The 25,361-nt window shown below is 38.8% G+C and overlaps 1 protein-coding gene across 4 annotated transcripts in view; it reads left to right on the top strand.

Annotated features, from left to right (window-relative positions):
- The window catches only part of nat16 (N-acetyltransferase 16), a 44,866-nt gene extending 19,944 nt beyond the window's left edge, over positions 1–24,922 (top strand). The window contains exons 2-7 of one of the 4 annotated variants that reach the window (XM_034106432.2): positions 3,315–3,351; positions 6,238–6,423; positions 12,554–12,779; positions 15,607–15,831; positions 15,967–16,304; positions 16,940–24,922. In XM_034106432.2, the coding sequence (XP_033962323.1) occupies positions 6,368–6,423; positions 12,554–12,779; positions 15,607–15,831; positions 15,967–16,304; positions 16,940–17,168 (1,074 nt within the window). In that variant the 5' untranslated portion in view covers positions 3,315–3,351; positions 6,238–6,367 and the 3' untranslated portion in view covers positions 17,169–24,922. Of the gene's footprint in view, positions 1–3,314; positions 3,352–5,384; positions 5,444–6,237; positions 6,424–12,553; positions 12,780–15,606; positions 15,832–15,966; positions 16,305–16,939 lie in introns of those variants that run through there. The other 3 variants (XM_071206573.1, XM_034106431.2, XM_034106433.2) reach the window with 3 other exon arrangements.
- Positions 24,923–25,361: the final 439 nt, after the last annotated feature.

Below are 25,361 nucleotides of genomic sequence, written 5' to 3'. Positions count from 1 at the left end.
AGACAAAATACAGGGAGGGATAATCACGAGGCGAGAAACAGCCGGGCAGGGGAGGAAAAAAACAAGGGCAACAGGTGAACACAATCAGACAATTAGACACACCAGGGAAACTAACGACAGGGAGGAAAACACAGGGAGAAGGACCAGACAAGAAACAAGGAGGAAAACATGACAGGGAGAACAGAACAGCAAAATAACCCCACAACTAGACACAACAAAACTCAAACCCTGACATAACCCCCCCCCCCCCCTCTAGGGACGGATTCCAGACGTCCCTACACAAAGTCAAACATTTCAAACTGGGTGGGTGGAGGGGGTCCGCAACTAGACACAACAAAACTCAAACCCTGACAACTTCACAGTTTGTACAGAATATCAGTATTACAATACGACACCCTCTGTCCTTAGACCCTCACATCGTACAAGGAAAAACTTCCGGAGAAAACCCACAGTTTAAAGGGGAAAATGGGAGAAACCTCAGGGAGAGCAACAGAGGATTGCAATAGATGCCGTGTGTAAATTGAAAAGATAATACATTTGCAACATAGGTAGTCCAAATGTTTGGAAATGCATGTGTCTATAATAAGAAGATGAATCCACGTGGATATCCACCCAGGACTTATGATCCAGGACCACAGCAACAGGCACAGCCACGACTCAAGATCCAGGGCTCGCGATCCAGGACTCAGGACCACAGCAACAGGATCAGCCACGACTCAGGATCCCGGCGTAGATATACGCCAAACATTTTTTTGGGGAAGCTGGGTTATTCGGAACATGAGAGTACACAGGTACAGACAGAGAGAAGGAAGAAGTAAGGTGTCCCCCGACAAACTAAGCCTATAGCAGAAATACTAGGGGCTGAATCTAATCAGCCATAACTATAAGCTTTATCAAAAAGGAAGGTCTTAAGCGCACTCTTAAAAACGGATAGGGTGTCTGCCACCCGAACACAAACTGGAAGCTGATTCCAATGTGGAGCTTGATAAGAAAAGGCTCTGGCTCCCATTGTACTTTTAGAGACTCTAGGAACAACCAACAACCCTGCATTCTTGGAACGCAATGCCCTAGTAGGACAGTAGGGTATAATGAGTTATTTAAGGTAAGATGGCGCCTGCCCATTAAGGGCTTTGTAGGCGAGAAGAAGAATTTTAAATTCTATCCTGTGTTCTATAGGGAGCCAGTGTAAGGCAGCCAGAACAGGAGTAATGTGGTCCCTTTTCCTAACTCTGGTTAGTACACGAGCTGCAGCATTTTGAATCAGCTGAAGTGACTTGACTGACTTCTTGGTACTCCCTGATAATAAAGAGTTACAATAATCCAGCTTGAAGTAACAAATGTATGGACTAGTTTCTCTGCATCGTTTTGAGGCAAGATATGCCTTATTTTTGCAATGTTACGTAGATGGAAGTAGGCGGTCCTTGAAATTGATTTTATGTGGGCGTTAAAGGATAAATCCTGATCAAATATAACACCAAGATTCCTTACAGTCTCACTGAAGGCCAAATTAATGCCATCCATAGTTAGTATATCTTTAGATAATTTGTTTCGTAGATTCTTCGGGCCAAGTACAATAACTTCAGTTTTGGTCGTGTTTAACATCAAAAAGTTTAAAGTCATCCACGTTTTTAAGTCCTTAAGGCAGTCTTGAATTTTATTTAGATGATTAATTTCATCAGGCTTGATTGATAAATATAGTTGAGTATCATCTGCATACTGTAACAATGAAAATGTACAGAATGATTCCTTATAATATTGCCTAACGGAAGCATATATAATGTGAAAAAAATAGGTCCAAGCACTGAGCCCTGTGGCACTCCATGGCTAACTTTGGTTTGCATGGAAGATTCATCGTTAACACGTACAAACTGAGAGTGTTCAGATAGATAGGACCTACACCAGCCTAAAGCAGTTCCCTGTATGTCAACTAAGTGCTCTATTCTTTGCAATAGGATATCATGATCAATAGTATCAAATGCAGCACTGAGATCGAGCAAGACAAGAATAGAGACAAGTCCCTTGTCTGAGGCTTTTAGAAGGTCATTTGTGACTTTAACCAGAGCTGTCTCTGTGCTATGATGTGTTCTAAAGCCAGACTGAAAATCTTCAAATAAATCATTGTTTTTTAAGCAATCACACAGCTGTTTTGCGACCGCTTTCTCAAGAATTTTTGAGAGGAACAGAAGATTAGAAATAGGTCTATAGTTGGCTAAAACCTCTGGATCGAGGTTGTGCTTTTTAAGAAGCGGTTTTATCACTGCTACTTTGAATGATTGTGGAACATAGCCCAATAATAAAGACATATTCATAATATTTAATAAAGGAGTGCTAATTAATGGAAAAACTTCCTTCAACAGCTTAGTTGGAATTGGGTCTAAGATAAGATGGTTTAGAAGAGAGAATCATTGAATTTAATTGTTCAAGGTTTATGGCTGAAAAGCCTTCTAATTTACTATCTAGTGTAATATTAGAACTTACGTTTCCGGGAGCTGTTGATAACACTATACTGGTCAAAGGCAAGAGGTCATTAATAACAGTTTTATCGTTAAAAAAGCACATACAATCATTACTACTGAGTACTATGGGAATAGAAGGCTCAATCGAGCTGTGGCTCTCTGTCAGCCTGGCTACAGTGCTGAAAAGAAATATTGCATTATTCTTATTCTAATCTATTAATGAAGAGTAGTAAGCTGCTCTCGCTTTACGCAGTGCTTTCTTATATTCATAAGAAAGCACTGCGTTCTCATCACACCAACAGGATAATCTACTGAAGATATGGTGTGTTCCTTTGAGTTTTGTATTTTGAGGTGTTCAAGAGACCTGTTCTTTTTCTGTGTAGAATTGGGGGAAGTCAAAGGATCAGCCAAGGGCCATCTTTATGACTTAAAACTTTAAATACAATTGAAAAACTGGTAATAAATCGCAAATAATTCAACTTTTCTAGTCAGGAAATTCTAAAAGTGTTCATGTCAAACGATCATCAGTGAATTACAGCTTACAAGAAAGCTGCCGCAGCAACTGGTAAGCTACCCCGTTGTAAATTATGCATTGTGCCTCAGATGACGCATTATTCATGACTGATGCTGCGTTGTACAGGTGGAGGTCTTAAACCATTAAGCACATGTGCTGAGGTGGTTGAGCTCGGACAAAGTAATGCCTCTAAAAGCGGGTAAATGCTTCCTCTGGTGCTGGGTGACGGACTTTAGAGTTCTTGCCAAGGTAAGGGCAACATGGATTAATTGTGTTTTCCCCCCATTTCGGAGTTATTTACGCACACATGTCAAAATTCATATCTTTCCTATCTTTATTCCTAGGACAAACATCCCTTCCCCATTCGTTGGCCCGTGGCAGGTGTGTTACCAGGGAAAGACAGATGAACGGAGCCATGGACGCAGAGGCCATAGCATTAGAAGAACTGTGGATAAGCAATACAACTTTGTACTTAAAATAGCAATTCTAGGCTCTTAAAATTAAAACATGTAAACACTAAAACAATTTTGACTCTTCTTTCTACTATTTTATAATATTTGTTGTTACATTTCGCCATGGGGAACGTAGAACATGTCCTACCACCTGCAACAAAGTAATTTGTTTTTATAAATTCATTGGGCCACAGCTCATAACTGGGCTCTCAGCTGTGGTCCTGCAAATGCAATTGGCAATATCGTTTGTTACCTAGGCTTTCAGTTCCTCTTAGACAACTGCATTAAGGCTTGGTTGCCCCAGCTTCAAAAAACGTCCAAAAACTGCGGGCAAATAAATAAATTCCATTAGAATTGGAACACTTTGTGGATTTACTATTGGGGATGAAGAGAGGGAAAATATCACCTTAAGTTCAACTGGTGACTATTGACCTATAGCAAACAATTAACAATATGAATTAACTAAAAACACTTTGCAGAGAAATTAGATGATCTGCCACATTTTATGTGTTGGTGCTGTGATTTGTCTCGCGGTTAACCGAAGCTTTCTCGTCCTCGCTTGAAGTTGTGATTTGCACGTTTGCCTTCCATAACTCCAACCCATCATCGAGAAAGCCCAATATTATCTTGAAGTATTTCATAACTGAAATGACATACTTCTGGGCATGCCAGCTGCCATGGCAAGATGGAACCCACTGACACGTTTTGGACATTATCATCTTTTCATTGGCCACTTGCGTTACGGCCTTTAGCTGTATAATTGGTTGTCTTCCACTTTGACCCTCGCATGTTGGATGAGTTCATTTTTGTAGTCTGATCCAAACAGACAACGACTAACTAACTTAATTAGAGCTCTCATAAAAGTTTCTATATTTGTATTTCTTTTGTTTTGTTTGAATGTGTGTGTGCCCTTGTGAGTGAGTGTGTGTGTGTGTGTGTGTGTGTGTGTGTGTGTGTGTGTGTGAGTGAGTGAGTGAGTGAGTGAGTGTGTGTGTGTGTGTGTGTATGTGTGTGTGTGTGTGTGTGTGTGTGTGCGTGCGTGCGTGCGTGCGTGCGTGTGTGCGTGTGTGTGTGTGTGTGTGTGTGTGTGTGTGTGTGTGTGTGTGTGTGTGTGTGTGTGTGTGTATGTGTGTGTGTGTGTGTGTGTGTGTGTGTGTGTGTGTGTGTGGTGGGGGGCAGGGTTGGGGATGGGAAATGCTGGGGGGTTGGCAGGGTTGAAGGGTAGACTGTAACAGCCTGAGATAATTATGTTATGGCACCAGAATAAAACAATAATTAAAATCCTGGATTAAGTGACTTTAAAGATATCCATATATCAATGCCAAACAATATATAATAAAGAACTCTTACCCTTAAAGTAAGGGTAGGAATAAAGGTAAATATTATAACCAAAACATGTCATTTTAACAGTTTCATATATTCAACATTGTATCATGTACATGTTAAACATAGTTGATAATAATAGCTCTCTCCACACAATGACCTAAATCAAACAGCTGCTGCACAATGAGACCCAGTATTTGTTGGCTCACTTAACATGGAACGTATTGATTTTTAGATAATACAGTAAGGTCATTTTCATTGGATTTTAAATAAGGTTTATATTTACTGCATATTTTTCCATCAACAATATCTTTCTTAAAATGTTTGGAAGTAACGTTATTAGGGACAATTGTTAAGGATAAAATGTAATATTCCCCATATAAGAGCAATATATGTCAATTGTGAATCAGTCATTAGATGCAGGCACCTTTAGAATTTTAAAAATTCATATAATTAACTCAAACCATGGAGTTGTAATGCTATTTGTTTTAATATAATAATATTTAAGCTTCCCTTTTGTAGAAATCCATTAACAATGGGGGTCACCCCTACAGAGGAGGGAGATATTTGTTTCCATACCAATCCATCTAAAAGTTGCCATTAACCATGACCTCTGTCTTTATAGTGTTTCGCTGTAGAGCCGTTCATCTCGATATAATGGATGGCCCACAAGATTTCTATGTGCATCATTGTACAAGGTCATTTGAGAGGCCTTTTTTGATTTACATATTTTATTTTTTCACAGTTAAGTGGAAATGTTACAGCATGTGAGGTATACTGTAGGTCAGTAAGCTATAGTTAGCTTCCAGTCAACCCTATGGCTTTATGGTCGTTTTTATATTTTGATAGCTATTTAAATATAATTAAATGTATCTTATGAGTGAAGAAAAGAAGATATTTCTCATAAAAAAATATTGAAATGGTTAATCCATCACATCTAACTTTACCTACTTGCATTTCAGATGTCTGGTCTTCTTTTGTAGTCACTGTGTCAAGCTTTATATAGTATCAACCTTAATATTTAAAAAATCCAAATAAGAGTCACACAGATGAGAGGATAATTACATAAATATAGTCCAAAACCACATAAGTATGATGTTTTACAACAGTTGCTGCAAACAGTAGTTAGGGTTAGGGTTAAGTTATCTGTTCATGGATATTACGTTTTGCTTATTGTTGAGTAATTAAGCTAAGTGTATAATAAAAGCATATTATATTATAAAAGATCAAATGTCAATAAATGGTGATGGTTGTGATATTATGTAATCAAAGCAAATGCATTACACAAACTGTACTAAAACAGGTTGAATTGCTTTGCATATGTATTTTAATGATAACTAATACCCAAACAGAAACAACCAGTGTAGCTGACTGTGTCAAATATTGCACAGCTGTCTTATTTGTATGGCAACAAGCACAGAGTTATGATTGACTGATTCCCCAACTAATAATTTTCTGGTGCCTGTGTGTCAATGGTTTGTTTCATGTATAGGCGGGGCAACGTTGGAAAAATGACATGGAGCCTGCTATCGCACAACAGAGTGGTTTGCTTATGTGTTTGCATCCGCATGGAGCCTACTGGCATGAAGCACTGGAGCCAAGGATCAACCCTGGAGACATGAATGATTTTGGTGTCCATGTTCTCATCACACCAACAGGATAATCTACTGAAGACATGGTGTGTTCCTTTGAGTTTTGTATTTTGAGGTGTTCAAGAGACCTGTTCTTTTTCTGTGTAGAAGTCAAAGAGGAGTGCTGGCTGCGTACTCCAAATAAATACAATCTGGTGTATATACAGAGACACAATGGCAAGTTCATCAAGAATTTGTGGCTGGTTTTATTTTGATCGCCAATTGGTTGTTGCTGTAACTCTTAGTTTTCTGAGTTTTGCTCTTAAACCATCAGATTGTTTGAACTCTTTGGAGTTACGTTATATAACTTCTTTGATGCTACCTTTGGGACTTGGGGTTATCAGGCATTGCTGAAACTCAATCATCAATTTATTGCTATATTCTCTGATCTTCTTTGCTGTCATTGTTGGTACAATTTGGTGCCAAATGTACTGGTATGCCGGTCAATTCACAACAAAGTAATGTGACGGAATGCGCTTATTTGTGTGCATCCCTTTGGTTTAAGGACCAATTGTGTCCATTGTGTCCTTCCCAAACCCAATTCCAAAGCTCCCCCATCTGGCACAGGCATCATTAAATGACCGGACCCCAATCTGCAGCAAATAAAACTGGCAATCGCCTGCAGTTGCGTATTTGATTGCAGTTCAACAGTCTCTTGCAAATGTGCCAAATTCCATTTAGTTTGGAGTACACCGCCAGCCAAAGAGAGGGAGGGAGGAAGCGAAAGCATAAGAGAGTTAATAGGACAAGAGTAAATCAATGAGTGTGTGTGAGAGAGAAACACAAAAACAAAACAGCATCGCTCTCATTGGCAGGACCAGAGTACCCAGCTAAGCCTGACACCCCATCTCAAATCATCAAAGCATAATGGAAAAATACCAGAGTCCAGAGTGTGTATGTGTGGGTCTGCTGTGACCAGACAGTGTTTTCTCTACAAATGCCCTTACAGCTCACATGGCCCATTGATAGATCATTGGAATATTACTAGCATTTCTGTTTAGCCTCTCTTAACCAGAAACACCCCTAAGGGACCAACCACATCCACTCAATGGAATCAAAAAGACACTGCTCAAATACAAAATAAGGGTAATAATATTAGCAACAAATAACCAATCTCAGCAAATTAACAAAGAACATAGAATTATGTTTTCCTCCATTTGTTAGAGGAAGGGGAATGTTGGGTGGGGTTTCAGACATTATTACAAAACATCTAAAGAATTAGCTTTTGTAGAGCACTATGTACTCTTCAGTTTCTCTTGTTAAACTGTGATAGTTACACTCTGTCTACACCAGTCAGGCAAATATTAAGTTGTCCTGCTCAAGAAGATCGTCCATGTAATCTTTGTTGCTGTCTACCATTGCCAACTAATGGCTATTCTCTGGAAGGTGTAGATTACTGTATTGAATACAGAATGTAAATATTGTTGGTGATGGTGCTCCTGTTGCATTTAGCATCAACAACTAGTATTTTTATACATTTTGTTTTAGATAAGATAAGACTTTATTTATCTCGAAGGAAATTGTTGTGCCAGAGTAACAAAAATACAATAACCACAGCAGCACAACAGCAAAACTGTACACTAAAAGTGCAGTAAAAAGAGCAATTAAACATGAAACATAGAAACATAGATGGCCAACAATCAATGCAATTATTAGCATTATTTAGTAGTGCCAAAAAATAAAACGTAGTGGCAGTTACGTAATTGCACGTTATCATAGCATATTATTAATAATACTAATATTGCACATAGTTATATAGCAGCGAGTGTATTGAAATGATGGTAATTATATTTATATTGCACATATAGTGTTGGTGTGGAAATTCTCAGTTCCCTTTACTTAAGGGTGAAGAGTTAAAGAGTTTGATGGCCACTGGGAGGAAAGACCTCCTGGTGCTGTGTGGTGGTCTTCGGTGATCTGAAAGTGCTCCGGTAGGAAACCAGTGTGATATGCAGGGGGTGAGACCCGTTGTCCAGAATGTTGAGATGTTTCCTCAACATTCTCCTCTCCGACACCACTGCCAACGACTCCTGATCCACTCCCAGGACAGAGCCTGCTCTCCTGATGAGCTTGTTGAGTCTGTTGGCATCAGCTGTCTTCACCCTGTTGCCCCAACACACTATAGTAAAGAAGATGACACTGGAGACCACCAAGTCATAAAACATCTGCAACATAGTGCTGCAGACGTTAAAGGACCTGAGTCTCCTGAGGAAATACAGGCGACTCTGGCCTTTCTTATAGGGCGTCAGTGTTTTTATTCCAGTCCAGTTTATTGTCTATGTGGACACCCGGGAATTTGTAACTGTCCACAATGTCCACATCCATGTCCACCATGGTAATTGGGCTTGGGGCGGTACTCTGCTTCCTGAAGTCAACCACTAGCTAGCTCCTTAGTTTTAGTGATGTTGAGCTGCAGCTTTTACCTCAACTTTTACCACCTTTTTGAAAATACATGAGACACGTCTACAGTCTTTACCACCTCGTAGACTGTAGACGTGTCTCATGTATTTTCAAAAAGGAGGTAAAAGTTGTGTTTCAAAATGTTAAGGATTCTAGATCTTGTAATAAATAACATTTTAAAAAACCTTTCATCATTTTGTCCCTTCTTTGGACAAATTGGTATCAATGTAACGAAGCAGGTAATGAAGGCTTGAAACATAATTAGTATTCTCTATAACCCTTCAACCCTTCAGTAAGGGCGTTTTCAGACCTGTACTTTGTTGGCATTATTCTGATTCAGTAACATTTGCACTTCAAAAGTTGTGAACAAATAACATGTGCAAGCAAGGTTAGGTTTCCGACATGGGTCAGAAATATTTCAAGGAAGATTTGTCTTAAAACGCTCCCTCTTTTGTCTTTTGCATCAAGTAAGCTTTGATTAACTTCGGAAACGTAGGGATGTTTGTGTTAGCTGTTTTTCATATAAGGAAGTGCGTGTTTTGTTGCAAAATGTTCCAGAGTTGAAACAAGACCGCCCTTTCCAGGTGATCTCGCCAGCTTATTTTGCCCGGCATCCAATTGCGGTTGCTTTGTTTGATTATGCCCGACCAAACCGCATCCAACCTGGGGGTGGAAAGATCTTGGTTTCATCTTGGAGTTTCAGTACTTTGTTTCTCTAGCATTCTAAACACCATAGTTTCTCTACATGGTTGTTCTCCAACTGAATGACCCAGTCTGCACCTTGGGTCCTATTCGGCAGAGGGTTTCTGTTATTCTGGTGATTAGTGCCTCCTCTTGCTCTTTCGTTTTGGTGACTAGGAAATATCCTTGAGTCTCCTCTATCGTCATATTTTCTTTGCTGTAGTATAGCCCTTACCAGCTGCACGCTGGAACAGTTTGTCCTTGGAACGATTTATTCATAGGTGGTCCACAGGACACTAGTCTTGGTAGTCACTTAACCCCGGCCGTTTTATTTTCTGAGGTTGCACAGTGTCAGGGTGCTGGACTTGTTGACATTTAGAATCCTTACTCCCTTTTATGCAAGAACAATCCAGGACTTTATGTGTTCAGGTGTTCAACTTAACTACCCGGATGGATATGTAATGACTTTTGTGTCTTGCTTGTATACATTTTTTAGTGGTGCACTTCAGTACAGTCGTACTCTTTCTGTATGTCTTCCTTGTTCTAGGCCCCCTTTGTGATTGTGAAATCCTTAAGAATAAAGCTGCCCTGTGTGTCTGTGTGTTGGTTCAAGCCATTCAGTCCCAGTAATCCTCTCTCTTTTTGCAACCATGTGTTCACAAATGGGCAGATGAGGTCTATGCAGAAGAGGAGGTTGATAGTGGTCCCATTCTTCCTGAACCGGTTATCATAGTAACCTTTGGAAATAAACCTACCGGGAAGGGGAGGAGCCAAAGTAGAAAAACAGAGGGGGTAGTACACTGCCTCGGTACATGCTACCATTGATGGTCCAAATGTGAAAACACAAGTTGTTTTGAGGGTTCATATAACGATAGAACAAAGGCTTGATTGTGAATGTGTTTCCACAGTGTGTGCCTGGTGTCCTGTATCTGTTTCTGGTTAGGAGTAGCGTTGCATTTATTTGAAAGCTTTGTTGTTGTCCATTGAGCCAATACTTGGACTGTTTGGCTCGGTCTTTTTTCTTTTCGGTATTCCTTTCTGTTTTGACACATACTGTATGTCTATGCTCTGGAGAGGCAGGTTGGGGATCTGAAGTTGGATAGTTGGATGGTTGTCTTTGTTTGCTATTGTCTTTTTTGTCTCAGAAGCCTCAGTTATGGACAATGAATGGTTTGGCTTCAGTAACTAGGACCTGAATGAGGTAGTTTAGCAAACTGTTTGTTGGATTACAATTTGCAATCTTGTTGCTGGTATTCTTCCAATCTCTGTATAGCTATCAAAGCTAGGGCTAGGTACCATTTATAATTGTTTGTCATCAGTGCAAATGCAAACACTCAATGTTGCAGCCAATTTCGAAACATTAACGTTTATGAGCATGGGTTGCACTGTTTAAGTTTGTGTCAAAGACCTGTGGTTGAACTTTGGTAACAGTAACTGCAGATTGGTCTTGAGTGACATCAAGTACAACAGTACAATGTGTTGTGTTCACAGAGAACCATTGCAGTGTTATCCAGCTGGTTGGTTATGGCATCTTTACTTCGGGGGTGAAAACTGGAGAGACTTATTGTGAATCTTCCATGCTTTATTCCCTCCCAGTGAAATACATACATTGCAGGTTAAGAAGGAGTTATCTTACCTATTGCCTACTATGAAAGGTGGAATCACCATCCAAAACTGCTAATGGCACTAACATGTGTTTTATTCAAAACATCCAATCAATGGAAGATGCTTTCAGAATTTGACAGCTTTTGGAATTTATGTCCAATAAACTGCGTTACTTTGTAACCCTACCTACAGTATATGCTTTTTTATGTTTTTGTTCTTAATTGTATCTTATCATATTTTATCACTCTTTTATATGGCTTCTTATGTTGCATGTCTTTCTTTTGCACAAGCTTGTTTTATTTGATTTGATCACACTGTACTACATCATGTGTTAATACCTTGTATCTCGACCTAATTAAATGCAAAAAACTTCGTAAGAGCAAGCATCTTGTTTTTGTTTTCCTCGGTGCAGAGCCTTAACACCTGGCACCGGTGCACTTCAATATTTTTTTTTTTTGGTTAGCGCCCACAACACTTCGATCTTGACTTTGTCTTGATGTGTCTTATCTGGGTGAAATAACAGCATTGTAGGCTTCAAAGTTGTGTGATATATGTGACCAAACAAATGTCTTCAAAGCTTTCTCTATTTTTATCTTGTATTTTTAATTCTGTACATTCTTTAGCCAAGTTCTGGACAAATACCAGTGATTACAATGTGGAGAGGGTATTAGTGTAGGGATTAGAGAGCTGAGGGTATGGATTTACCAGACTAAGGATAAAAGACATAGGGATCAAGATATGTGACAATCTTACACTTCCTGTGTCTGTTGTGATTGATCTGTTTCTGCCTTTCATCTGTAATTTATTTCCCTATTTCTTGCATTTCTCTATCCTTCTGATCCATCCATTCATGTGTTCCTGTATAAATCTTTATTCTGCTTTCTACTCATCTGTTGCTCAATCTCATTCAGTTACTGGCCATTATCATTCCTGGCAGTCATTTGTGTTTGGTTCACTCTTTTGGCAATTGAATGAAAATGAAAGGTTTTTCACTGGCATTGTTTTGCTTTTAGTTGTGAATTCCTACACCAATCTCATCAATTTAATTCCTATTTATTTTTCCACTGTATTGGATTCCTATATTATGTAATAAGTGAAAAAATAAATGTGTATAGATGTTGTCTGTCTGTGTTTTACCACTGCTATTACTCTGCTTTCACAGGCTGCTTACAGTATGTTTCACTTACCCTGTGCAAGCCATAACACGTAAAGCATTTGTGCCGGGAGTTACTAATGTGATTATTCTTTCCATTAAATCTATTTAAAGTGGCAGAAACATTACTGAATGTGTTATGATTGAGCAAGAGTCTCATTTGGTGTTGATTTGACACAAACACCTGTTATCCAAGCAGGCACATTTTGAAGAAGCTTGTTTAGCCCCACCCAGAATGTTCCACCAGGGTTAGGACAGCTCTTGGGCTCTTCCAAATCCTTGTTTAAGAAAATAACTACAATCCATAATAACCTCTCCCCCACTTTGTATCTCATCAGTTATTTCAAGATGAAGATTGACACCAGCCTGACCATGCTCCAGCTCCCAGAGGCCCTGTCCCAGGCAGGCCTTCAGTTTTCTGTTGCCACTGAAGAGGACTTTGATGAGATCATGGGCATGAGCCAGGGTATCTATGGAGGCCTCGACTACCTGCCCACAAGATACACCGACTGGCTGCAGGAGACCAACCGCACCGTCATATTGGCCCGCAAACAGGGAAAAGTGGTAAGTTCAATACAAATATTTGATCATAAGTAATATAACAACTTATGGATGTAGAAAAAGCTGAATTCTTGAATTACAGAAGTCGGAAAATAGTTTTCTTACCCAAGACATTTCTCTGTGAAAAGTAAGAGTTTCATGACTTAAAGAGCCTGTGACACGAGTTTTCCCCATCATCCAAACCCATCAATTTGAGTAAATATTGTCCCCTTGAAAACCGTTACTGAACTGATTTTGGATATTTGTACTTTGATAACCATTAATCTGCCCTTCAATGTTGACAATTTTCTGGATCTTCTCGGGGATTCTTCAAGTCCCGCCAAATGATGTGTGACGTCATTGCGAGCACAGCGCTCCAGCTGCACCGTTCAGGATCCCAGCATCTGCATGTAAACGCACGATGGTGCACACAGCAGCAAGCTCAGACAGCGATGACAGTTTAATTTTGAACGTATCTGAGAGCTCATATGAGGCTGAAGGATTGGTTTATGTTGTATCTGTTAGAAGTTTAGGAATGCGGTGCGTCAATATGGGCGATCATATGATCATGTAGCCAGTGGTGGAATGGGACTAAAAATCATCCCGGGACTCTCGACCGGCCCACTTCGGTACCGCTAGTAAATTGTCAACGGGGGGAGTGGGGGATGTCAGGGGCGGCGGGTGCTGTAGATAGTAAATGTAACTATGTAAATATTTGTGTCACTGCATCCTGGTAAAATACAAATATAATGTATAATGTCTGTGTCTTTGACCTTAGCGCTGCTAGCCACCTGTGCCCTGTACTACGAAGCCAGTTCAACAGACCCTGGATATGTTTGAGTAACAAACAAACTAACAACAACAAACTAACAAACGAGATCTCGCTAAGCGGTCCTACGACGCTGGTTATCAACTCGGTAAATCAAGCCAGGGTTTCTCTCTCCAGCTGAGAGCGCGTTCACGTCTAAGACACGAGTGGATCTGACTTTAATTACATTTGTCTCAAGTGTTTCGTCAACATAATGTGTTGCTTAAAATAATACTTCTGCATACAGTATGTGACACTGTAAGTGTTGCACGGCCAGATACGGCTGGAGAAGCTGACTCAGATAAGAAAATATATTATATATTATGATATGATATGATCGATGATCTGATTGATGATGTAATATGAATGATAAATGTGCGACACGTCGGCGTCTTCTCTGCATGGCAGTTTAAACTGTATTTCCTTTATCCTGTAATATGACTTGAGAGATTTAAACTCCGCACACTGAGTTGATCTCTTTTCTATAGACGCCGGAGGCGGGCAGCGTCAGGTAAAAGAAGTTATTTAGCCTTCTCAAACCTGAGCCTCACGCGCCGCCTATGGGGGATGTGCTAGTGACTTATCCGACCGGCCCACTTCGGTACCGACCCTTCGGGATTCGTCTCGATGGCCAGTCCGCCACTGCACCCAGCCCACGTAAACTGTCAACGGGGGAGCCTCGCTGCGGGGAAACGGTGGACCTAGTGTCCCGATCGGAGTGGGAATAATAATAATAATAATAATCCGTGCATTTGATCCATTAATTTCCCCAACATTGTGGTACAAAAACTACACGTTTAATCCATGTTGGTGTACTACAACTACAAAAAGCATCGGTTTGTTTTCTCATCAGGAAATGCAGACCGGCACAAACAAACGATTTTTAATCATCATCCTCACGATCATTTAATGTATCATATGTCCGCCGAATTGACATGAAAGCACTAATAAATGTAGTTTCATCCACTTGAGTTTACAACTACAAAAATAATCGATTTGTTTTTATATCACATCCTACGGGAGGAAATTCAGTAGCTCTCACTACCGATTTTTAATCCTAATGTAATCATCATCTTCACCACGGTCATTTATGTTTATGTTCACCGAATTGACATGAAAGCACTGACAAATATGAATATACTGTAGTCAACTTCATTAAAACGTTATTAACGTGCCTAAACTCAGTAATTCACCATTTCTACGCATGACAACACACTTTGTCCGTGTTTGGCTCTCGAAGCGTTCTCGCATTGACGTCACTTCCGGCTTCCCCCAAAACTTCAAAATGAGTCGAAGGAATTTCCCCGCGATGTTCGAAATTATTGATATTTAACGAAACGGTATCGCTTTTTCTTTTTTAAACTGACGGTTCGAGATTACTAGTAGCCCAATATTTCATTGCACAACAGTTGTTGGGATGCTGTCACAGGCTCTTTAAAATTAAAAAGTCAAAAATTACATTTGTCATAATTAAGGCCATTCCTTGTTGGTTTCATTTCTCAGCAACTGCGTTTAATAAGCAGAAACTTACTGGGAACTTTCCGTTCTCCAACTATCTAAGAACACACAGTATTCAAATGAAACCATTGCGAATTACTGGGAGTCACCTTTGTCCTAATTTGGAGACTAACTGCCATGCTAACATGTCCCAGACCAGTCTCTCTAAAGTAGAGCCCACCAATATGATTAACCCCTCTAACTTGACAGCAATCGAGACAAACCTCGTAGTAAAGGGGAGTTACTTGGGTTAGGAACTATTATATAATTACTGAAATTTAAATCGTAACCTGTACACGCCAAGCACGGATGCTGACATGTTGTTTGGCTAGAAACTATACTTTGAGGTCTTTGGTGGCACTTTCAATTGATAGTAGATACTTTATGCTACACTGCTAAACCAGTTTTGAGTATTTTGGGAGACCTCTTTCTGTGTTTACGTCTTATCCGACTCAATGACATTGAACGTGTTTTAGATAACTTTCACTGGCAGAAGGCAAAGTATCCAAAGGGTTCTTCCCAACATGTTCTTCTTCTACTCAACAGATTGCTCTGGAGTCAGTGGTTGTGATTGACGATGGGGAGACGATGCTGGTGGAAGGTCTACGTGTCGCCCCTCAGGAAAGGGGTAAGGGTGTGGCTGGGGTTCTGCTGCGCTTTTGCTCTGATTTGGTCAAATCCAAGTTCCCTGATGTCAAAGTAACCCGCTTGACCCGTGACGATCAGCTCGGACCCAAGGATTTCCAGAAATATCGCCTCATAACCAAGCAGGTACAAGCAACAAGCCTTTCTATGTATTGGCCTGTGCTTTATAAGCCTCAATTTAAGTCAGTTGGTTTTACTATTGATGTAAATATATACGATATAGTCCATGGTCAGCTCCTGCATTGGCTTTCTTCTCTATAGGGTATTCTCCTGATGCGCTTCAGGGCTGAAGAACTCAAGCTGCGTCTGTCTGATCTTGGCCTTGGAGATATTGAATCTTCTTTGTCCACCTCCTTCAAACCTCCTCCAGTGCGTCTCAACAATACAGCCATCCGCCAGCTGTATCTGACCTCTGATCGTATGCATGGGGTCCTTCCTAACGCCACCATCATTCAAGATTGGCAGCCATTCAAGCTTCTACCCAGTAACATGGCTATTGTACTGAAGAAGGACATTGACTGGATGGTCGATGATGTGGCCAACCCTACTGTGGCCAGCCTCTGTACATTCCCTTTCAGGGTGCCCATTGGAGATGACTGGTAACTCTTCTTTCTTTCTTAATATAATTATTGAAATTCAGGGACAACTACTGTGCAGAAAAATATGCAATGATGTTGTCTTACAATAATACCATTGTTGCCAAAGTTGCTAATTTGTTATAGTTGTTTTAACCCTCCTGTGGTGTTCGGATCAAATTGGACCGATTACTTCTTTCATCAATCATAAATATTGTGTTTTATATTTGATTGCCTCCAGGCCTTATGATATCCTCCACAGTCGGCATTTGAACATATAAAGCTGCTGATCACCACTTTCTTTGAATTTTGAGTGGTTTAGTCAACTTTGTAACAATGATGGTGTTCCCAGTCAAAAATGACCACCATAGGAAATGAATGGGTAACTCTAGACTGTTCATCAGATAGTACACACCCATTAATGTAAACTATAAGTCTGAGACATTGTTTACATCTTAAAATGGTGTTAAATAAAATGTGGTGATTTTGAATGGTTCTTGTTTCAATGTAAGAGAAGTTAAAGTTACAGAACGGTAACATTTTCCCGGGAACACCAAAGTGAGGGGGGAGAAACAGACACGACAGGAGGGTTAAGATTTCCAGTTATTTTAGAACAAGAAATTATTTTCACTCAATTGACCACACTTCTTTTAAAACAGGTATTACCTGAACATTGACATGTTCGGTAAGGACCTGGATCATGTCCGGCAGCAGTTCCTGTGCCACCTGCAGCGCCACACTGCCACTCTGAAGGGTCACGTGATGTGCCAGATGTTCCTGGACCCGCCACTCTGGAAGCCCATGATGGAATTCTGCCGCAACATCTTGAACGTGGAGCTGGTGAAGGAGTACACCGAGCAATGCGTGGTGGAGTCAGACGTCATCTAGCTACGGGAGGTGGATGGAGAGGAGTAGGAGACGTTGGAGCCAGAAAGGAATAAGGACAAGGGGCAAAACAACAAGGAGTGGACACAACTCAATTACACAAACAAAAAAAACCTTTGTATTGAGGAGGTAGAAACCAGGCAAACAAAATGTAGGCTCTACAAAACAAAAGTTTTTACTGGTAGCGCAGTTTCATTTGACGATACCTAAATATATACAGAGGGTGGGCATGAAATAACATGAAGTAATCAGATACAATAAGTCTGTTACAAATACATTTGTAAAGGCTATGATATTCAATTGTTGTTTGAGGTGTTGATAAAACCTCATATTTGTAGGTACAATTTTTAAGGCCTTATAGTTTTGAGGTGTGGTTAATACTTTGTGACCAAAAAAGAGAAGGGGCTTAAACATTAACAGTAGATGTTTCCATGGGTCCAAATAACCCCTTAAAATGCATAAATACCTTTTTTTTCTTATTCAACCCAATTTAAAGGGCATCCAAGAGTAGTCAAACATAATTTGAATTGAAAGATGATTATTGGGCGGGTTTTTGGCCCAACACATTGCTTAAATGTATACAATCCAATGATTGGAAACTGATGCAGTCCAAAGCAACAACACTACAAACTCAATCCTCACATTTAAATATGGAGTTGAATCATTACTTTATTAGTTTATCCTGACTATGATTACAGGGTTTTTTTATTAATTTGTCCACCCTCTGTATGTCATATGACTGGGGAAGGTATAATAAGAGTGATGAGTTTGGGAAGGCTTTCTCACACCGGTAGCAGTGATGTACCCTGAAACCTAAAAACAGTCAACATGCAAATGCTATTCTTTTATAAGAAAAAAAAATCTATTACCCTTAGGGCATCTCAAACCTTTCATCTCTGTTCTTTCTGTAAATATTAACCTTTAAATATGTACACAAGCTGAGTTGGGTTACTAAATCTGCACAACTCTGAAGGCACTTTATTAAAACTACGGACAGGTTGTGTCTACGTTAGAATGAAAGGAATAGTTCAGGATCAAATAGGGGTATTTAACAGATCCCATCACTCTTTTGTTGATGGGTGCATCTTTCAACTAGTAGGCTATTCCTTGTAAACAACAACAACAAATCTCTGCAGAAACAACAAACAAAGCCTGTCATTTTAAATGAACGTGCTCAGTCACAAAACGGCTGCCAATTTATTCTTCGTCATGTTCAAGCTTATGTCTTAGCTTTTGTCTTTTTTATTGTTTTAAAATCTTTTACTGTATATATATGTTACTAATTTAATATTTTCACTTAAATGCTGCAATAAAATTTTAACAGAAATTAATAACTTCTGAAGCTGTAAGTGAAGTTTAGGCTTACTTTTGTAGTTTGCCAGCATAATGCCAAACAAAATGCTAATGCTTGACATTTTTTAACAGACTACTGTGCAGTTTACTACTGGCTTCAGCTAATGCAGGGAGGAGGAGAACGGAAACAACTGTTTGAATTAACAGGAATCTACTGATGTTTTAACCATCTTTAGCTGGCAAACGCCTTTTGAAAAATACTCTCGTCTGTGACTATAGAGTAAGACCAGAGTTAGGACAACTTCAAACATGTTAGAGCACACTAATCTCTAGTTTATTGTCTAGACAGAATATTGTGGTTTATACCATGGCCAAGGACAGTACTCATTTCTGAACAATTGGCACGTGTCTATTGAAATGCTAACTGCATGGCTATGTTGGTTTGTATGTTGGTCAATCACTTTTTTACAGACAGAAGTATCTTGACAAATAAGCCTGCTAGATGAATCGCCCTGAAATGTGGTAGAGTTAACAAATTCTATAATCCCTTGACTTTTCATAACGGCACCAGTAGGCATACGGTTTTTACTTATGCAGTGAAATATTTCAGCATTTCACACAGATTGGCCGACAATTTAGTCCAACTTTTATTACACACATGCATGTCTCCTCGGGATATATTGTAATAACTTTGAATGACTTTTCATCTGGCAGATGAAATCAGATCACCCTTTTCATTTTGTTTAAAACTCAAATACCTACAAAACTAATTACATTCCCATCAGCCTCAGCACTTATTTTTTATTTATTAGCAAATGCTAAATTAGCATGATAACATGCCTCACTGAAATGGGATACATGTTATATATTATACCTGCTAAAAATGATCATGTTAACTGTCATTGGGAGCATATTAGCATGCTAACATTAGCATTTAGCTCAAACCATCGCTGTGCCTGTGCAGCCTTGCAAAGCTGCTAGCATTGCTGTAGACTTGTTTTGTTGGTGAGTGGCCATAAGCACAATACCAGTGTGTCGCCATAGAGAAAATAATGAACTTGTTGGAGGTCCATTAGCCACTACATTTTAAACTTTATAAAGGCATCTTAACAGGCCTTAAATGTTTTAACACATTTTTTTTACATTTTCTTAATTGCCCCTTTGGCATTAAAATGACATCAAGCATCCATAGCGCAGAAAACACACACTTGTTACACTCTCTAAATCTCCCTTTAAATGCCCATTTAGAGGGTGGGACACCCGACCATTAATCTGAGCCAGAGAGAAGAATCTTGTTGGGAAAACATCTCAGTTTGTATACAACTATTTTACCTCCCTGTTGCCTTGACCAACTATTTTCTTGACTTCGACCCCTTTCTTCTTCTGGTATGCAATTTTATAGGTGTAAGAATGACTGGGCCTTTTTCTAAGACCAATAATGAGTCAAATCGTCAACAAGTATGGAAAGAAAGGAAAAATCCATTAAAGATGAATATTTTAGCAAAGGTTAGTGGCCATAATCTTCGACATTTTCCAGGGAGCATAGCAAAATAGGAGGGATAATATATTTTTACTGTAATGTTTGTAACCAAAGAAAGTCACCACTCATCTATACAGATGCCCTATAATTTGCTGCCAGGAGTGAAGTGAGGATATAGAAGGATAGAAGACCATGGGTGTAATTATTGTTTTCACGTGATCACAAACTATTTTTTGTAATTTATTTCTAAAAATCTCTGTTAATTTGTGATCACCTTATTTGGTCTTAACCCAAACTGCGTTCTCATGATTCTGATTCGGATATGATATTGATATTGATGCCAAAAAAGGCCCTACTTTAAGACAAAACCCCTTTGCTAACATTCTGATTTGGTAGCTCATATTCTGGATTTCCCTAAAAAATGAAAATTACTCAAATATTTCCCTATAACATTCGTAAATTATGTATAGCATTCCCTTTTGAATAGACAATTAGACTAGTTTCATTTAAAATGCTAGAGATGGTTTCCCAGTGGTAGGAACCAGTTAGTTTTCAGTTTAGTGTGTGTGAGCTGATCATTTCCATTTATTCATCCTGGTTCCAGTCTAAGCATGGTAGTCCAATTATACCTTCCATTAGCCACATCCACTGGGGAATCCTGTGGGATTCCAAGGTATTCCCTTATGTGATAACCTTTGTATTCCAATCAGAATGACCTTTGTCTGACCTGGTGTCTCCACCCAATTGAACATGTCCGAATACCCTCTAAAAGAAAGGTGTCCTTGAGGCAGGGTGAACCGGGTCAACTGATTCGAAAACCCTTGCTGCTTGGATCGGCAATCTCATTCCTTTTGATCTTCGCCATTCATTCAGGGTTGGAAAGTAGAGATTTGCCTCAACTATGACAGTCCGGGTTAGGGTTAGTCCGTCAGTTATCACATAATAGTTGGCACACAACAGTTTGTCTGTTGATATCATTTCATCACATCACACACCAAGACGAGATCTTTACTTAAGGTAGTAACTCTCTCTTAACCCAAAGTGACTACTCACCATCATGATATTAGGTGAAGGTGAATTGATTGGTAAATCCAGTTTGTGACTTCCAGGCTCAGGTCCATTTGAACCAAAACAGTTTTTAAGTAAATCCATGTAATCCTCACTTGTCTACAAGACCCTAATACTCAGGTTTCTTGTTGGCAAGTTGTCAGCCCCAACTAAAAATAATCATGAGAAATCAGTTTGGTAGGTTCCATTCATTTTGTTGTCACACAAAATCAAAGCGTGTTCATCTTTCTTTTAATTTTAAGGAAATAACAATCATCTTAACCCATGTCCTCTACTGCCTTGTGTGCTTCTGTATGAAGATGTCTAGGAAGATAAAGATTTGAAAAGCCTTTATGCAGTGATGAAGAAATGTACATATGCAGCCCTTCTCCATCCCCAACACACAAACATACACACATCTCATACCCTTAGTATAGTTAACCAGCTGTGTAATCTTTGAAACTCTGTAGAATTAGCTAGATGTTTTCCCCACAATCAAATACACCCTCTGTTAAATTCCACATAACCCTAACATAGCAAGTAGGATTATCCTTTGACAGATTATTATAAATATACTCATACATTTATTTGTTGTTGTCTTGTCATAATAATATGTAATACATGTAAATACGGTACGTTTTGCTGGATAGCCACTGGAGTTTGTGAGAATGAAGACTTAATGTTAACACTTAAATGGCCAAAAAGCTTATGAAGCCTCATTTGTAGGTAATAAGCCGCCTGAGAACCTGTCAACACATCACTGATCACCTTACCTTTTCAAAAAAATAAAACATTCTATTTTCAATGTTCACTTCATGTGCTCTACCACCACTTCACTTTTAGCACCATTTCAGCATGCTATGCGTTCTTGAGTCCTGATATTATATGCTTCAAAGGGGGGGTAGGGGGCATTTTTGTAGGCTTTCTTCCCCAGCTACAAGTCAACAAACTCATGTAAAAACTTTCTTCTATCTAAAGGCCTTAGTATGCTTCAAAGGAAGTAGGATGTAGGAGGAACATTTTTATACCTGTTATAAATGACCACTATAAAGTCTGCCATCATGGCCTCTCTTTTTAGTAATCGTAAAGATAACGTTTTACATTCCCCGTGATCCCCGGGCTTCTAGACACTTAGAACATATGTTTCTTTAAAGCATACTGAGGCCTTAAAGTTTGAATTGTATTGCTTGAAGTATTTTTGTGTACAAACAAACCATTTTTTTACCCTTCAAGTTGCTAGGGTCATGGCAACGTCAATAAATTGGCCTGGTCAGTTTCAATCAATTTGTGCTGCCAATTTGAGTTTTGTCATTTTTTTTATTTGAATTCTACAAACTGTTTTGCTACTGTGCTCCTAAAAAAACAAAGAGGAACGTTTCTATAGCTCTAATGTAAGCTACAGTTATTCTATAAAGTTGACTCAGTCATCATCACATGTGAAAAAAAGCATCTTTGGGATGCTTTTATTATGACTTCCAAACAATTTGACAATGGCATGCAAATGATTTGGCAGAAGCTGTACATTTGTTTGTTTCATTGCATGTTAATGTTCCAAATTGGTCATTACATCTGTAAGTCCTAAATGTACATTCCTATATAACACTATTTAACATCAGAGCCAAAGGTGAAGAGACTCCTACGAACTTCCGAGGTGTAAAACCTGAAGCATTCACATATTAAAACACGTTTCTGCCATTGAGTTCTACCGATTGAGATAAATCCAACAAATGTGGTTTTCATGAAATTCTGTGATTAAAACTCTTCTTCATACTGCAAACTAAAAAGAAAAAATCACTATCAGCCTAACACTTTCCTTCAATTTAGCTAACACAGGCCAACCGAGGTCTTGGATTAACCTCTTTAATACCATTTTTTGTCTTTTTTTAATTAAGGGTCTATACATTCTAACTTATAGTTTAATAATGGTCAATAGTATAAAATGCTTTATGGGTCAGTAATATGGACAACATTTTGGTTACAAGATTGTGAAAACCCCATTTGGAGTACACCGCATTTTATGTTTTTTTAAATTGCTCTTTAACGCTTGGCCACATATCTTCTGGGCTTTGGTTGTTGTTTCTTTTCCACATGTACAGATTTTGGGTACATTAGTGTGTTACCTAGCCATTTTGAAGGCAGTGGCCTAGATCTGCAGATATCTTTAATGTGTCCTCATCTGCCACCACTGTTAAGGTTTGGTATATTGTGGTTTAGGTTAAAAGAATAACTACTTCTGAAAGGTTAAAGGACCTATATCAAGATATATTGGTTTAAAGAAACTAGCAGTATAGATAGGAAATGGGAAACAAACGCCACATATCCAGGTTTTTAAAACTGTATAGCAACAACGTAATTGCTACAGCTGTCACGCTCTGACAGACAGGTCATGCATGATACACATGGTCAATAGACGTCCTCACCAGAAAATGGTTGTACTTTGGCATTTGAACAAACTATTTGTGCTGTCATTTGAATGGTTAGAGGATCCCTAAAGATTTTTCACAACCTCATAATCCAAAAGCTTTGTAAACTCGTTTTAGTACTGCTTAATAAAGCATAACTAAATAAATGTATTACCCATAACCAAAGTAACAACAAGAAAAACTGCGTACTTCTGTCTAATTAACCAATGTACCATTTATAAAGGGTTTATGCTAACGTACAGCTAGCATAGACACACAACACCAGCATGTAAGTGTCATGGATCGTAACAAAGAGGATGTATTTGATTATAAGGAAATTAAGGTTAGCTAAAAAGGGTTAACATGTTGGTTATAGAACCCAGTAGCGCCTCAAAATCCCATTAATCAGGGAAAGTATCTTCAGCCTTGTTAGTCTCAGATGAGTTTCCAGTTTTCCAGAGTGCTGGATGCCTATGCTTACTTATAATATAGTAAACTGAACATAAATAACTGAACATACTATATGTTCAGTTAATGCACTGGATTGTATGCATAATATTTCTACACTGGATGTGGATGCATTGTGTGAGGGAAGCTCGAAGAAGTGCCAAATGTCATTACTGCTAAACTTCCATGTTTGTCTATTAGCCTATGAAAATTTAAGAAAATGCAACAAACGTTTTAATTCACAACATGAGCTTACTTTGAAAAGTAATGCCTATAGCACACAAACAAAAGTAAAAAGTGATATCATCATTGGTTGAATGTGATGCTGAATTAAATTATTGGAAGTAATTTTGGTTACTCATAGCATGTGATACTTGTATACTTTGTATACAAGTTAATAAAATGCTAACACATTGTGCTGCAAGCCCTATAAGTACTATAGGGTTACGTGTTATATTAATGTATGTATTATGACTTATTGTACAAGCCATTGAGTTAGTGGGTAAAGCAGCATGCACTTTAGTTGTCTTTGGCAATAATAGACATGTAGAGCAGTTTGTACATCAATACAGTGGCATTGAAAATAAGAATTTATTTTAACAACAGAATAACACAATCAATGGTTCAAATGGCCGTGTTGTGGGAAGTAATGCAGGTTTGGGTTGGTTAAGCGAGAGATAAAAGACAAGAGATAAGAAAAAAAGGTAACCATGCACATTTTGTATACTAGTTTGGAAGTACTTTTTGTGAGTAATTCCATTTTGTGAGACCTTATACTTTTACATTTCATAGGAAATATTGTCCTTTTTACTCCACTACATTAACCTGTAGTTACTAGTTACTAATGTTGTTCAATGCAAATTATAAACAAGCACTGCTAGAGTTTAAACTAGCCAGTGTCATGATAGAAATGTGTAGGCTTCAAAGATTTTATTTTAATATGCACCCAATGATGCAAATCTCTGTGCTTGATTTGTAGTGATTGCTATATCATGGCTTGATTGGTAATGCTTTGAACCTTCAGAAGGGGGAACATGAACAAACTTCTCCATTTGTTGTATTTTAAGTAAAGACAAGTGCTGAGTCTGTGTTTTCTTTCATGTTATTTTTCTCCCCTTTAAAGTAATTATTCAACATTTTAGGAAATACTCCTATTTGCTTTCTGTCCGAGAGTTAACAGAGAATGTAGCTATCACGTCTGTGCCTTAGAGAAATATGCCTATTTTATTCAGAGAGTCACGATAAGATTAATATCAATCTTATGTTTATGTGTGGAGTATGGAGCCGGAGTCAGGAAATGGTTAGCCTAGCTTAGAATAAAGACTGAAAAGAAGGGGATGCTAACGCTAACAGTGGCATGTTTAATCCTTCTAGACATCGAATTTTAAAAAAAATTGATTTGTCGTTTTAGTGGTAAAGTTACTAGCTTGAAACATTTTCTGGCAAAGAATAGAGTATAACTCAGTTATTTCTGTCTGCACACTGTCCATAGAGATCTGCTGCTGAACAGATCATTCCAGCACATTA

The sequence above is a fragment of the Pseudochaenichthys georgianus genome, chromosome 18 (assembly GCF_902827115.2).
Source record: "Pseudochaenichthys georgianus chromosome 18, fPseGeo1.2, whole genome shotgun sequence".
Classification (NCBI taxonomy): domain Eukaryota; kingdom Metazoa; phylum Chordata; class Actinopteri; order Perciformes; family Channichthyidae; genus Pseudochaenichthys; species Pseudochaenichthys georgianus.
Note: the sequence above shows the minus strand (reverse complement) of the source record. Positions and strands in the feature narration are given on the sequence as shown.